Source organism: Plectropomus leopardus, chromosome 8 (assembly GCF_026936395.1).
Source record: "Plectropomus leopardus strain MGB_pleo_1.0 chromosome 8, ASM2693639v1, whole genome shotgun sequence".
Classification (NCBI taxonomy): domain Eukaryota; kingdom Metazoa; phylum Chordata; class Actinopteri; order Perciformes; family Serranidae; genus Plectropomus; species Plectropomus leopardus.
This window is the reverse complement of record NC_142183.1, coordinates 12,183,219-12,199,117: the sequence shown is the minus strand read 5'-3', so window position 1 is coordinate 12,199,117 and position 15,899 is coordinate 12,183,219. Positions and strand designations below refer to the sequence as shown.

The following is a 15,899-nucleotide window of genomic DNA, read 5'->3' as shown; positions in this document are numbered from 1 at the left end:
TGCAATCCCGTCTCACACACGCTGCTCATACACAGCAAATGCAGAATAAGGCTGATGGCTCACTTCATCCTCCATGTAGCTCCTGAACATGCTGTTGCAGAGTCCTTAGCTCCAATTTCAAGGTTCCCTGCGTGGTTGCTTATCATGAAAGTGATTAGAAATGAAGAGCTCTGTCAGTGATATGGTTGGAGCCCCAGAGTTTGGTTGCCTTCAGGCTGCCAAGCTCTCTTAGCTACTCAATACCAGATGGCAGGTTGAACTGCTGCTGCTGCCAACACTGCTGATACTCACAGGGAATCTTCCACACAAACTAATATACTTTTCTTCAACCTGAACAGATTTTAGCCTCACTTTAACGCTGCTGTTGTAATTCAAAAGCCAAACAATTAGACCAAGTCAAATGGGGTTTCTGGAGGGCACACACTAGTGAGCATTAGACACAGGAATAAACAACAATCATTACCCTACATTAGCCTGCCACCGAGATTTAGGATGAGTGGTGAGGCAATGAAACAGTCGTTATTACACCAACAGTCTTAAACATCAGCCAGACAGATGGTGCGCAGGAGAGATAGCACCACACGAAGCGGGGATAACTTGACAAAAAGCAGCCAAGCATCTTGTAAAAAGTGTGTGAAGAAGCATTTACACCGGTTTCCCATCGGGGAGCTTAATAAAGCGTTTGTAATGAATGGCTGTGGTTTCGTGACGGAGAGTTGAGGATAAAACCATGTTTTCCACAATGCTGTCCATGAGCATAGACCACTGAGGACTTTCTCCTTTTCTTCTTAACACCGATTGTAACATACCACACCAACCTTAACAGCTTGGCAACTCTTTTTTTCTTTAAGTAGACAAGAGCTGTGGTGAAAGGAGAAACACTAGGCTTCTTTTTCACTCTTTTCTCACAAAGGAACTTTGCTGATTTATAACCAGCTTTGTATCAAAACAGTGTGGGTAGTATGTCTAGGTTAACTGTGGTAAACTTTCTTCCATCTAACCCGTGCCGAGATATCCCTCCTCCTCCCACGGCAAACCACCAAATCACGCGAATCACATCATTTGTGTTTTGCCAGCTTTTGGGGTTGTTGCTCGAACTAGATTGTTCCTCTGCATTTTTGCATTGCCTGACAACTGTCCCCAACCCTGCAGCCGCTACCACATACTCAAAAAGTAAATACCTGACCAAGAGACACACCTCTCTCTCCGTCTCTCAAACTCAAACTACAATCAGATCAAATGGTAAAACACGGCAGTGATCAAATAAAAATCAAGATTATGTAACTGCACTGCCTATTTCTCACCTAAAATGTTTTCAGAAACATATTTTAACGCCCTGTTTCGCGCTAATGGTGACAGTTTGTGAACAGGAAGCAGGAGCAACACTGCTTCCTGCACAGTGAAAACGGAGGCTGAAAAAATGGAGATGAAACTGTAAAACTACACAGCGCTGATCACATATAAAAAAAGAATCTGTTTTTGAGTTGCATATTTGTCGCCTCAAGTGTTTTCTCATGTTTTAGCTTACCGTTCACACGGAGCAGTCCACATAATGCCAAGCGCACTGCACTCTGGCAGTTGTAGGTTTTCTACACCTTGAGCAAAACCACCCTTTTCTTCATTTTCTCTTGTCATGTAGCACCAATAAGTATTTGCGTTTCTCTACTGCACAAATAGCGGTTATTACAATCAATAAATTGTCATCCACAGAGAGATGACATTTGTACCACTAGTGTCACGAGTCACAGTGTAAAATAAAAATGTATTGCCTATCACCACAGCAAGACAACTTTGCAATAAAACCATCAAAATGTATCTACAAAAACAAGACTCAAGTCTACACATGACAGTTATTTCACCATAACTTCATCTCTGTCTTTTGATATGATATGCAACACCATCATCCACTGTGGTCAGCTGACAGAGTAGAATTTATCACAAATTCATAAGCCAAACAGTAAGAAACAGTAGGAACTTAAGAAGCGATAACTGTACTGACAGCTATGCAACTGTAGCAGCAGACATCTGGGGATATTCTTTTGTGGGAATACATTGATGTCTCAGCAGAAAAATGCATCTATTTAGTGCACTCTGACACGGGAATACAAAGGGCTAAATGTGGCAAGTTGTCTATTCAGTAGCAATGTAAACATTGCCATAAGGGACTCAGCTTGTCACCAATGTCACAAGGTTTCACAGCCCACAAGCTGCAGCTTTAAAGTGAGGGAAAGCATGCAATGGACTTGATAAATATGGCATATAAGTAGACTAACTGATCAACCTGTAGGGTAATTCTGTATTCGGGAAAAAAAAAAAAATCTATTTAGATGTCTTTAAAAAAAGAGGAAAACAAAAGCACAAGTATGCTGGAAAAAAATCCCTTAGACTTAGTCTGAATGAAGCGAGAAACTGCTTGAAAGCTATAGTGAAAAGACTTGTTTTTGCCTTCAACCAGTGTAAAGAAATACTCCAATGATGATAAAAAAGAGTTGACACCTTTAATAAAACTAATTCTGAAAGCATAGTGTTACTAGTATGGGTGTAACAGTATAAGACAACAAAATCCTCTTGCTGGGGACTTGGGTAGCATTTTACCCACTGGCAATTTTGGTAAACTATTTTCATTATAAAAATAAGGAACATTTCAAACACTGTGTGGCTATTACACTATACAAACACTGAACAATTTCCCAAAAGGCAACAGGTCACAGTAAGCTATAAAATTGAAAAGCATCCCTCACAATATATATTAGAAAATACCAAATGCAAAGAATAAGAAAAACTAAAATGTGTGCACTAGGACGGGGTTCTGGGCTATGTGTGTGTGCAAATGTTTGTTGTGATGACCTTCACACATGTACATGTAGCTAATGGGGGACCACTAAAACAGAATTTGCACTTGTTGGTTCCACACTACGTGCATCAGTCTACAAACAATTCTGCATACAGTTGCATGAACTGAACCATAACCCCCGCACCTTTATGTTGGGGTATGAACACACAAACCGTTACAGCCCTGGTAACTAGACCTGAACAATGTTGTCAAGACAAATTCAGTTCTGTACCCTAATTCTACATCAGTGTTTCTATGATCTTCTTAAAAAAACAAAATTCTCCCTACAGGGGACGATATAGAGGCTCTTCAAGCTCTCCTCTAGTTTTTGTCACATCTATGGTGCTATGAGCTCTTCTACCTTGTAGGGATGGGCATTTTAAGTAACTTCCATATTTGAGTAATTGCATTGAATTACTAAAGAGTATTCAAGTGCCTGCAAAAAAGAAAAAATCTCATGTAAGTTCAGAATGTAAATTAGCCAACAATGGAAAACAACTGCAATTTTTAAAATTTTTTCTTGATCAACTAGGATTCAGTTAGCCTATTAAACCATAAATTGAAAGTAAACAGACAGGGGGGCATGAGGGCACTGAAAGAAACAATACACTGCACATGGCTCTACATTAAAATAAGATTTTTATACATTTTAAATAATAAAAATGAAATTCAAAGTTATGGTCATAGGTGTGAGGGACGGCAGCCAGTATTCTATACATTGAACAAATACTGACGTCTAAATGAGTATTCAAGTACTCATGCCCATCCCTAATACCCTGAATAGCTTAGTTAAACACAACAGACAACTGCCAACACACTGCCAAAGCTTAACATGCGGAATTCATATTTTTCACTTTATGCGCAAAAACTTGCCTCGTCAGTAAACTAAAGAGCCTCCTACCTGTCTGCGAGCTCAGCTCTGAGCAGTCAGGTGAATACAGATGAGCAGACTGAGTCAGTGAACAGCTCTGGGAGTTTGTAATAAGAGTGGATGAAACAGAAGCAAACTGCATTTTCTTTTGAGGTGAAGTGCAAGTGATTGTCAGTGTAAGATAAAAACGAATATATTAGCTGGTCTGCATTCGCTTAGCATATTATTTTGTCCTGGAGAACTTCAACTCCATTCAAATACTTACTGCTGGTGAGTGGACATGTATTAATTCCATTCTTGATAATGATGCCCACTCCCAAATTAATAGGCACCACATTATAATGTAAATTTTGTCCGGCAGGTTTAGAATCACAATGCAGTGTTCGCCAGGGCAGTTTTTATGCTTTTTAAATCCAAACTATAAGTATCCTGTATGGGGATATATAAATATATATCTATATATTATACACACACACACACACACACACACACACACACACACACACACACACAAACACACAAACACACATACATACATATATTTACAGTTTCCAGCGAAAATTGATTCCCCATTTCTAATTCTGAGGGTCTGTCCCACAAAGACATTTGCAGGTCATCTATGACTCATATTTTATCTAATTTTGTTTCTTACTTTCTCCTTTGTCTTTGTCACTTTTGTTATTTTTCCTCGACAGCTACAGAAATGAGAATCCCACTTAGTAACCACAAATTGTCATGCAACAACTAATTAAAATTTGATTTTCCAAAGCTGCCAAATCTCCTGGTATCGTGCAAGAGTCCGCTCTGTACTCAGTCTTAATTTGTTCTGCAGCACTATCATCCTATGCCAAAGAGAGCTGAAATATTTAAGATCCCTCTCAAGCACTCTATGTAAACCTTTAAGTCTCTCCTCTCTGACAGATCTAAGCAAAGTGCCCCCACACCATTAAAGGCAATCTAAAGATGCTCTTCCGATTGATCACAGAGGACGAGTGCACTGTGGAAGTAAATGGCTGTCACAAGGCCTGATGGACCTTTTCTCCCCCAGTGGTCATAGGGAGGCACTCGCCCCCATTCACTCAATTTGATTCAAAGCATGTTTGTGCCTCTGGAAGGGGAGGAAATAGAGGAGAAGGGAACTGATCCGTTCCGTCGGCGTGAGATAAACAACAGTGTAACTGAGAAACAAAAACCTTCAAACACATTTTATCCTCTGGACAAAAGGCACAATGTTATATTTGTCCTAAACTGTACATTTTATCAGGCTATATATTGAATCATGCACTGTGAAATTATTCTTAATACTGCTTGGAACAACTTGGCAATATGCTTAAGTACAAAATGAATTACTTTGCTAAGACGGTCCGCTTCTACATAAAGTATTTAAAGAACACAATGTTTTCTAACACATGAGGCGGGGGATAGGAAAACTAAGTGATTGTATTTTTTATAGCCATTTAGTGACAAACTGCAAATTAATGCCATGAGACTAATCTTTGACAAGTCACTGCTTTTATGAGCTAAAGGAAAGTAGCAATTAGGCTGTGAACACATAAACAACAGAAAAGCTGTGGGACATCAGAGGTAAATTTACCATGACTATAAACAGAGGAAGCTGGCGAGCAGAGTGCCAGAATAAAGCAGAATAAGCAGGTTAATGTGAGAGTTCAAACAGCATCCTCGCTTAATTAGATCCTGTGAGCCCAGAGAAAATGTCCCATTTAAAATCCAGCTATTTATGCGTGGTGGCGATTCGGGAATAAATGGCACGGAAATCTTGGTAGTTTGGATGTCGCCAGCAACTTGCATTCCTGACTTAATTACTTAATCTTACCATTACAACAACAACAAAAAAAAACTAGCCCATGCATGTTAGGCCTATCCACTACAATGTGATCAACCGAGCTCCCATTATGCAGCTCCAAGTAGAATAGAAACAGGACTGAATAGCATGTGAAAAATATGCATTTCAATAGCAGTAATCCGGCGTCAGCGCGGATGAAATCTATTCTGAAAACTTCAACCATAAACAGCTGCAATAGGCGTGTGTCAGTCAAAATAATAGCCGCCGCTCGCGTCTATTGTGCCGATAAGCAAGTGTAAAATGCGTACAGAAAATTATTGTTGATCATTTATCATCATAAAGCACACCATTACACATCAAGTGCTGAGACGTACGGAATAGCAGCCACAGTGGAGAGAGGCAGCACGGGTCCTTTTTATGCGGTCTCAACAGCTGGTATACGCCCGACAATTACGGACTAAACACGGCATGAAAATCTCTTTCGTTGCTGTTTTAACTTGTATCAAACAACGGAGAGGTGAGCGGTAAAATGTTGCAAATAACTCGGTTACACTGTAGCCTGCAGCAACACAAGTATTCGGTGACAAAAAAGAATCACATCTCCGCTGTCAGCATAAAGACCGTATGAAGGAGGATAAAACTTGAAGCATGTACCTGTGTACTGCAAGAGAAACATTGTCCACACAAGGCGAGGTGCGTTCCTGGTCGGTCGTCTGCTGTAGGACGAAGTGTACGAAGTAAAATCCTTGAATGGAGACGGCGCTTGTCCCTCAGTCAGTCCGCTCCGCTCGGCAGACTGGACTGCAATGAGAGCAGCCAGTCGAAGCGGGACCTTTTAGCTACGGCAGGCGAGCCCGCCCTCACGACGTGCCCGGTTCGCGACTGAAGCAGAATACCAGTTCGCTCAGCGTGCAGGCGAACTGTTCACGCTGCCGTCGCCGGTGTGTCGCTGTACAGTCACCGACTAAACTCCTGCTCTCAAGCTTTTTTTTTTTCTCCGTCAGTCTGCTTTGAGGGCGAGCTCAAGCACGGGTGAACTGTCAGAGGAGGATGTCGTTTTCACAGAGAGCTGCTGCCAAGCTACCCCTACAGCGAACCAGAGGGATCACTCAGTCAACACCTCTCCTGAGCTGAATGCCAAATAAACTACAATTTGGATTTTTTTTTTTTACACCCCCAGAGTTTGTATACATTTTTTTGACATCTTCTTGGATGCAGCCAAGCAACAAATGCCAAAAAAAGCGAGATAATTTGTCCCAAACTTTTGACAGCTGTGCTCTTAAGAAGGTGTCATTCTGAGGCTTGCCAGTTGGAGGAGGAGAAGCAAAGACATTATCAGTTCAATAGCAGTGCTTAGCAATGCAGACTGTGATGAGAGGCATTCCTGTCACCCCCCAGGCTCAACATACACTCTGTGTGGTTTAAAATAAATACAGTAAGAAAGGACTTGTCCAAGCTGTTGTAAGTGATTAAGGTATTAACTAAAAATAAGTGGGATTCCACTCATTTCTTTTTTCTTTTTTTTTTTTAAGCAGTTGTGCCTAAAACTACAGTTAAATTATTCCACAGCCAGAAACCATGGAGTGGTGTTCTCAAGGTGGGGTGATGCTCCCCCTGGCAAAATAATTTGAGGCCAGTAATATTAATAAAAGGCTGTTGCACTCTAATTTTTCAACTATTTTAAAGGTAGTGAGTGGTAAGACAACCTAATGCCACTCCTTGCCATCTTCTGAAGCCATCTCTCTGCCAAGGAACAACATTTTCAACAGTTTTCAAAGGGTCCAATTAACTGTCATCTAAAGATATCTGAATAAATATGGGTTCTTTGGGTACCAACAATTCCCCCCTAAACTTAGGCTTGTTTTCAATAAATGTTTTGTTACTTAACAATTAATGCACTCCTTCTTCATACTGAAGCTATATATTGTTCAGGCCCAATGAAATCAGTTTTGATTGTTTTTTTCAATTTCATTTACATTTTTCTGACTTCTGTCTTTACGATTTAAGTACACATTGTCATCAGAAAGAGTGTCTAATCATGTGGCGAATTAATACATTTTAACCATTCAATGAGAAAATATTCAAAATTTTATGAATATCATTGAACAACAGGGTAGTAGTAGCAGCAGTAAAGGAGGCAAAAGGGGACAAAATTACAATGCACAAAGTTGAAAAATAAATTGACTGATTGATTGATTGATTGATTGAGTGAATAAGATAAGACTGTGTGACATATAATGACCAGTATTTGTTTGCCCATTTGAAAACAGGATTAAGCCATGTTTCTCTGTTGGCTCACAGTGCCCATTCTGATAAATGTATTGTATTGAAGCTTTCAAACCAAATATTTGTGTAATCTTTGGCTCACACAGTCAACAATAAATATGTTTTAAAATGACTGAGGCTTCTCAGGGTGTGAATACAGTCTTGGTTTGATCAACACACAGCCGGAAGATTAATTACACAAAGAAAACAGCAGAGCAAACACTATTATGCTTCCATAATTAGACACAAGCTGTGTACATACAGAGTCATGGAAAATAACGTGCGTGAGAATGATATCTACTGTATCATTGCAGCGGTCAGCTGAGTCATTCCTGATCTCAGAAACTCTCTTCAGTCTGGTTCAGACTGGCTTCTGGAGGAGAAGCTGACATCACCTGTTCAGTGTTAATATGCAGTCTTCTCATGGTAACAGTATGTCAAACAGGTTTACCATTCATTTAAAATTTATATAAGCAGTGTGCTCATTTTGGAAACATTTCAGTTCATACTAAGATTTTTTTTCCTGAGAAAATAAGAACTTTTCCCTGAGTAATTGGTCCTTGGATTAGGAGCATCAATAGGTCAGCATATATGGATTAGCAGCCAAGTAATCAGACACACTTGGCTACAACTAATACAGTCTAATACAACGACTCTGCAATTAATGCCAAACTTATAAATATAATCTGTTTTTGTTGAAAACATTTTAGAGAGATTTTGATTGAGGTGAAACCTGTTTATAAAATGTAGTCTGCACTCATTCATATAAATGTGGTGTACTTGATAAGGGAAACACCTCTCAGTGTCACACAATACAATTCAATGGCCTCCAAAATGACAATGAAATCGTCGTCTGGAGCCGCACTTGTTCAAACTTTTCATGATTTGAGGCACATGTAAGGCTTTTCATCTATTGAGTATCCCTAAATTTGCTGAAAAGGTTCAAGCGATTTCATCAAGTACTAAAGAAAAGCCACTAAATGGACCTGGAGGTGAGATTATCAAGCTTTCCATCAAAATGTAGCTCAACTTTGAGCTGAATTTTCAGAACATTTATAAGAGAAAACAAAAATTCAGGTGTATTTCCATCCAGTGGTGTTATGCAAATATTAGGAGCTGAGTGCCATTAAACCATTGCAGGATAAGAGTGCAGCAAGAGGACACAATGAAAATAGCACAAGTGGAAAAAAATTAGAAGACATGGTGGAAATATTTACATTTGTTTCCTTTACTAATCTTAGTAACACTATACCAGGTGTTCGTGCAGTTTTAATGATGAAGTGCTAATTTAGGGAGTTAGCAAAGGATAGAGGGACGGCCACATTAAACAAAGTACCTTTTTCATCTTACATATTACTGCCAAGTCATCCACCAAAATTGCATACTGAAGATAATAGCACTAGCATTTATGACATACTGAAATTCTTGTGTCACTGGTGAGGTGTCACTAGAAGCCATAGTGGCCCCCTGACCCAGTAGCAGAGTAGTGTATTAAATGTAGGCTGTTGAAAGTTTAAGTATTGAAATGGACCACGGATGATTATAATATATAACACTTAATTCATGTCAGGTTAAGGGACGTACAAAATGTTTGTAATGACTGCCATTTGCCTCCAAATTGCACATCAAGAAACAATTCAGTCTCCCCATTGCCCTATACATATGTGATGTTTGGTTAGATGTACCTAATAAACTGGCCAATGACTATGTGGTTTCAAACCCAAGAGCTGCATTCAAACATACACATACACACAAGCACGCATCCATATACAAGCTAAAATTGAGGTTGCATAGTTCAGGTCAAAAGGTCTTGGACACGTTTAGAAAATATCTTCAGGATCAAATAATTTTATCCTCTCTTCCCCCACCAATAAGTCTGTTTCCACTGCCATCATAAAATAATTTCAAAGGTAAATAAAAGTATTTACCAAAGGCCAGAGTGCCATTCCCTTTTTCCAGGACTCAAAATTGCTCTCAATTTCCAGTCCACTGTGAAGTCAGGAGAATGCTATTCTACAAACACGGTGTTGGAGTGATTCAAAGTGCAGAAATGACAGTAAGTTACTTCGCTGTGTCTTTCATCTACTGTCAGTAAATATCTACAGTGACTCTCTAAACAGCTTTGATTCATTTAGAAAAATAAACCAGGCTTTTCTTCTGTAAACATCAGTGTTTGCTCCATGTGCACAGTTATTTCCTGGAAATAAAAAATGCATGTTTACAGTCAGCCACTGTTGAAGGATGATAAGGATATACGTATAACGATTATACGATTCAACTCAAATATGAAAAGCAGACTTTAAAGATTATACCACCTGACAACTTCCCTCTGCAGGTACAACTGAACAAAAATATAAACTGGCAGGCAGCTCAAAAACAATGTCTTTTTCTCATCTTACTGAAACATTATATGCAGATTTACTGTTTCAGTTACTGTGATGGCTGACGTCTTCTGGTCGGTTAGTTGATTGGTTGGACTGTAGACTGCATCAAACAGGACAACATAAACATTCAAAATGGGTCCTTGTGTACTTCCTGTTGGAATATTTTGCAATGTATGTGAATGACATGTGGACTGGTACCTGGAGAGGTGCCAGTTTGCCTCCTGGGCACTGCCAAGGTGTCCTTGAGCAAGGCACTGAACCCCCAACTACTCAAGGCACCTGCACATGGGCAGCCTTCTTGCTCTGACATCTCTCCATTTAATTCACCTGTATACTGTAGGTTGTGTTTGTGCATGTGTGTATCTGTTTGTACATAACATTTAAATTACAAAATTGTGAGAACATTGTATTTCCTCTCAATCAATTGTGTCTTCTTCTTCTATATGCTTTTGTCCAAACAAATTCTCACTGACGCTGGCGTTACTTTAACAGGGCCGTGTGTCCACCAAAGAGTTTTTACCATCTGAAAGCCCCAGGTGCTGGAGGCGCTAAAGCTCTTTAGAAGCACAGCATTTTTTCAGATGAGACGCTTTCGTTGCGTCTGGTTGCTATGATACGGGATATCTGCAGAGGTAAAAATGTTGGCACAACATAGAGTACTTGCTCTAGCTCTTGCTCTGGATGAGGAGAAGGCTGAAGCACGTAGAAGAGAAGATGGACCGATGGACCTGCTGGTTTATGTGGCCATCAGTATTCGTTTCTCCCTCGTTGTTGTTGTTAAGCACTTGTACATGCAGAATGTGGCATTTGTCCCGCCCCTCCTCCACTGTTATTGGACAACAGTAAAAAGAGTGACAGTGACAAGTGCAGCCTTGTATTGATAGAGTGTAAAAATAATGTAAAGGCTGGAGCTCTGGAGGAGTGAGGGGTGGATCTGACTGAGAAGTCGAAGACACTATCCGCAGTCTGTCGCTCACAGCAATCCGGCCATAATTATGCATAACTTTAAGCCTTGATAAAAATGTAAAGGGCTGATTGAAAAAATAAACCCCCAATACAGTTGGGATGTGGAGGAAATTAGCAATAGTGAACAAAAAGTTTTTTGTACTGGGCTGTAAACATGTTTATTTCTGCTGTAATGCAGGGTTGGAAAGGAACTTTTTCGTCCACCTGCCACTGTAGCTAGCGGATTCCAAAATGTACAAGCCACTTAAAAGATTACCATTGTTTTTGTGGATGGTAAATGAAGCAAATCTAGCAGCGACTTGCAGATTTTACCAGCATTTGGATGTCTATAGGAATTGACTGACTTCTGAAGCCAGTCTCAAGCGGTCAATTAAAGATCTGCAAAGCTACCCAAAGTTATACATTTATTAACTCGCAGCAACTCAGACAAAAAGCGTAGGATAGATCCATGACGCTTCCTCAAAACGCTGGCGTTTGTAGCATAGGGTAAATGTGTGGCTCTAAGGAAAGAGGTAAAAAATGGCTCGCACACTACAGGGCTCCACTTATCACTTATTTGAAACACCAAAGTGATGGTTAGAGCAAGACCGCTCTTCATCATACTACTAGATTTACACTGCGAGATGCCGTGTTAAAAACATATGTAAACAGTCATGTGACCAATCACATTAAAAAGATGTTTCAAAATACATGTCAATAAATACATACTGATAAAGAAATACATAGTCACACACAAAATACATGTGCAAATACGTGTATTAACATCTGTATTGTACCTACTTCATAGTTCATTCATTATCTGATGAAAAAATATACAACTGAACGTTCAATCGATGTCCTGCAGCCCCCATACTATAATACACAGAACTCCCATTATAAAGAATTAAAAACATGAACTAGCCTCATGAAATAAAAAAATGCTTTGGTGGACACACAATATAGAGTGCACTCAGTGCACAGCAGCCAATTAAGTAAATCTAGAGATAACGTGCAGATTTTTTTCTTCCATCCACCAATCGATTGGTTGAAAAGCATGTAGAGTTTTGGCCGACCAAGATTTTCTGTGGCTGACTGCAGCCTTAGTTATCACAACTAACCCACAAAATGTATTATTCAGGCCATGGTACAATAGGAATACTTGGAAAGACTTCAGAAACATGACAAAATAATATGGGGCCCTGTCTTTTTCTAACATTTGGACCACAGCCTAGCCTTTGAAAAATATTGGATGGACAAGCCTATTACTCACTGCTTCACATGCTCAGTGAAGTGGGTTGTTTAAAAAAAAAAACATACAATACATTCACACACATCAAGGTCAAATTTAAGAGACACATCAGCCGAAAAACACACTATTATCAGCCTTATCTATCATCTGCATTTAGTGATATAAAAAAAAATGCAACCTACTGATAGCTGGCTTTTTCGCCGTCCACGTTTTCACCAGAAAGGGCTTGTCATAAATAAACAGATTTTTTTCTGGGCAGAATTCAATTACCCCTGTCAGCCAGTAGTAATGAGTAACAGCCAGTGCATGCTCTCATTCAATTTCAGTGTCCCTAGGGAATGATGTTTGTCTGACGTCTTGATTTTTTTTTTTTTTTATAACAATGATGTTCTTTTTGTGGCCTGCTTAGTGTAGCAAAACATTCAAATCAAACACTAATTTGACTCCGTGCCTCAGCAGATGAAAGCAGCCTTGGTTTGCTTTTATGGTTTCGTATGAGAACGTGTGTGTTTGGTGACATTACAGCCCTCTTTAGTCAAATAAACTGCCTGACTTAAAAGCAAGGTGAAATAAGTAATCCTGCCTGAGAGATTTTACCATTTCTTTAAAAAAAAACATGTGAGCAGACTTCACTGAGGCGAACATGTTTCATAAATCATGAGCCTAGCTCGTCGTCCAGCTCGTCTCAATTATATATTATCAAGCAGAAATGTATAGAATAACGACCCAGTTAGCTCCATCTCCTACTCAATGCATTTATTTAGTTAACAGCGAAATCTCTCATATGATAAATTATTCAAATTCAGTTACTGCATATTAAATGGGATATGGGCCTCATCGACAGCTATCGTAGTAAAATTTTAACAAGGGCTCCGAGAGGCCATCTTCGCAACTAGCGCTCATTTCAGTTGATATTTCCCTTTTTGCTAAACATTTGTGACTATTTGTCCTGAGAGATGTTGGCACCATTTGTCTGCCTCTATTGAGCAATTTGCCAAATCACACAGTCCTGTTTTCACTTGGTAAGAGAGCGCCACGCTGTATCAATATGCCCTTTCCGATCAAACAAAAGGGTTCAGGTAGCTGCTCCACGAGGCCTTCGGAGAGGCGAAAGGGGGTGGTATTTAAAAAGGTTCTGCACAGCAGAAAGCCTGTCAGTTTAAAGTGACTGCGGTGGTATTTGGTGTCTTCCAATTCGAGATCAATGGATGGTTTGTAGCTCAGGCACGAGTGAAAAATGTCATTAACTCCACTGCCCTCTATGGCGGAAGGCTGCCAGCACAGAAATGTGTCCTGAGGACGAAGAACATCTATGTCTTTTGGGTTCTTGCTAGTTATCTGTGACCTCTATCTTCCTTAATCCTTCCCTTTCTAATTATCCATCCCTTCTTCTCCTCCTTGCCTCACATCCCTGCCCCTTGACTGATGGTTAGCAGATGATCATCTGGACAGGAAAGGTTGAGGTGACTCCCCCGCTTAAGTCATACCTCATTAGGTGAGCTTCACGGTGTCCCAGTTCACGTACTGGTGCATTCCTACTTGGATGAATTTAATGAGTTGCAGAGGAGTGACAAGACACCATAAAAAGTAACTGGATCCAATATGTTTTGAGATGCAGAGCCATGTTTGCCATAGATTTCATGTGAGGGGAGGGAGTTACTGTAGGTGCCCCGGTGACGGCAGCATCTGTTCTGGAAACCGGATTAGGCTAAATCCGAAAGGAGGCCAGGCCTATATCTAGAGAACTTTCCCTCTGCATGAATATTGATGGAAATGGGTCTCAAACAGAGTGCAAAACAACTGTTAACCCCTCTGCACTGCTGAAATGTTGTTAACAGCACTCGCTGCCCCGCCATAATTCACAGCCAGAGAATCACTTGACTCAAACACCACTCATGCATCGCCACTGTTACCACACTGCATTAAAACGCTGCAAGTCCTGTGATACAAGTAAAAAGCAGTTTATGAGAGTGAGTGGGCACCATGCCGCAGTTTGGCAGCTGTGTTGTGCAGCAAGCTGGTTGTGATTCCTGGCACTGAGTATGCCATCAGTCTTACACGGGCATCAAACTTTGCTGCCCCCAAAGTTAACACAAAGACAGTCTTGTAGACAGACTTCCAGCTATCGCCAAAAGTCAGCGAAAAAGGCTGAAGAATGTGGGTTGAGGAGACCCTGGAAATTTGATTCACTCTGAGCCAGAAGAATACTCTTGCACATGTTCCACAAGAATAGACCATTTATTTTTCCACATATCTATCCAGTCTAGGGATCCTAGATATGGAGTTTTTTCAGCCATTACCAATAATGGATAATTACTTAAGACATTTATAACCTGTACCTTATGCACACCTGAAGAAAGGCTAAGATGTAGAGACACGAGGAGACTACTGCTGCAAATGTGTGAGCTCTGCGCCGGAGACGGCTGTTCAGAATACGCCCGAACACACGCAGTGGCAGTGCTAAAGAGCTAGCATTACCTATAAGCGATTGATGGGTTTGACAACAGAGTCGAGCCTTTTTGGTGTGAGTTTTTAGGGGACCATTTCAAGGTTGGATGTTAATCACTGCTGCTGTGTTAGGTTGTGCTAGCGCTCCGGAGACTGTCCTTCAGTGCTGCGTTTGACCTGTTTAACAGCAGCAGGATGTCTGCTGATCTGACAGGGTGTCTAATGGTTGGTGACCACACCCTTGGCCTTAAGATTTTCCAAATGTTATCGAACTGGATAGTTTAAATCTAGATATCCACTGATTTACAGATGTCTCTTTCCCGATGTATGTCAATGGAGAAAAGTCTTTCTGGGCCAGTGGTAATCAGGTGACAGACCTGAACGGTGTAATTCCACTTTTGGCCACTATGTAAAATTTGCATCAGCTCCTGGCGCACTTCCTGGGGGCTTGGTTGCACCAGGTTCATACTGGACGAAGAAGAGCCCCAATATATTAACTGACACCATCTATTGTACTAAAAGCAGTCTCACTTTATATCATCAGCGCTATTTATTGGCTATAATTTCATTTTCAGAGTATTACATAATAATGTAAATTTACCATTATCTGACGATAATTCATTGGCCTGAGATATACTGTGCATCCCTAATCCAAATTTCATGCTGACCTATACCTGCAGAAATAAGAACAACTGCAGTAAAAGAGCCTTGCTTGGAAACTAGTAAATGTCAAATATTTCATCCCTACCATTACTCATAGCACTGGTCATTTCTCTCTTGATGACTGTGATAGTGAAATATGTATTTATTTTGAATACCAGATGAGCAGTTCTTTCAAAGTGGGTCAAAGAAGATGCCAAAGTGGTCACTGTGGAATTTTCTATTGTCTTTGAAACAGCAGAAAATTTTGTTCTTGTTTCTAGGGAGCCTGTTTTAAACTACTGGCCCCATTACTTACACAACAGTCGTGCAAAATCCCCAAATGAAAATAATAGTATTTTTGCACAAAACACTGTTTTGTCATGAATTGCCGCTGACGAGTTGCTGACGAGCCACTGACATTTTGTTAAAATTAATAAAGCTTTTATCCATAAGAACAT

General features: G+C 40.2%; 1 protein-coding gene across 3 annotated transcripts in view; it reads right to left on the bottom strand.

The window, feature by feature from the left end:
* LOC121947736 (ecto-NOX disulfide-thiol exchanger 2) overlaps positions 1-15,899 on the bottom strand; it is a 242,114-nt gene that overhangs the window by 174,342 nt on the left and 51,873 nt on the right. The window contains exon 1 of one of the 3 annotated variants that reach the window (XM_042492833.2): positions 6,163-6,602. The exons of the other annotated variants lie outside the window; for them this stretch is intronic. Within the exon in view, the coding sequence (XP_042348767.1) occupies positions 6,163-6,184 (22 nt within the window). The 5' untranslated portion in view covers positions 6,185-6,602. Of the gene's footprint in view, positions 1-6,162; positions 6,603-15,899 lie in introns of those variants that run through there. 3 annotated transcript variants of the gene reach the window in all.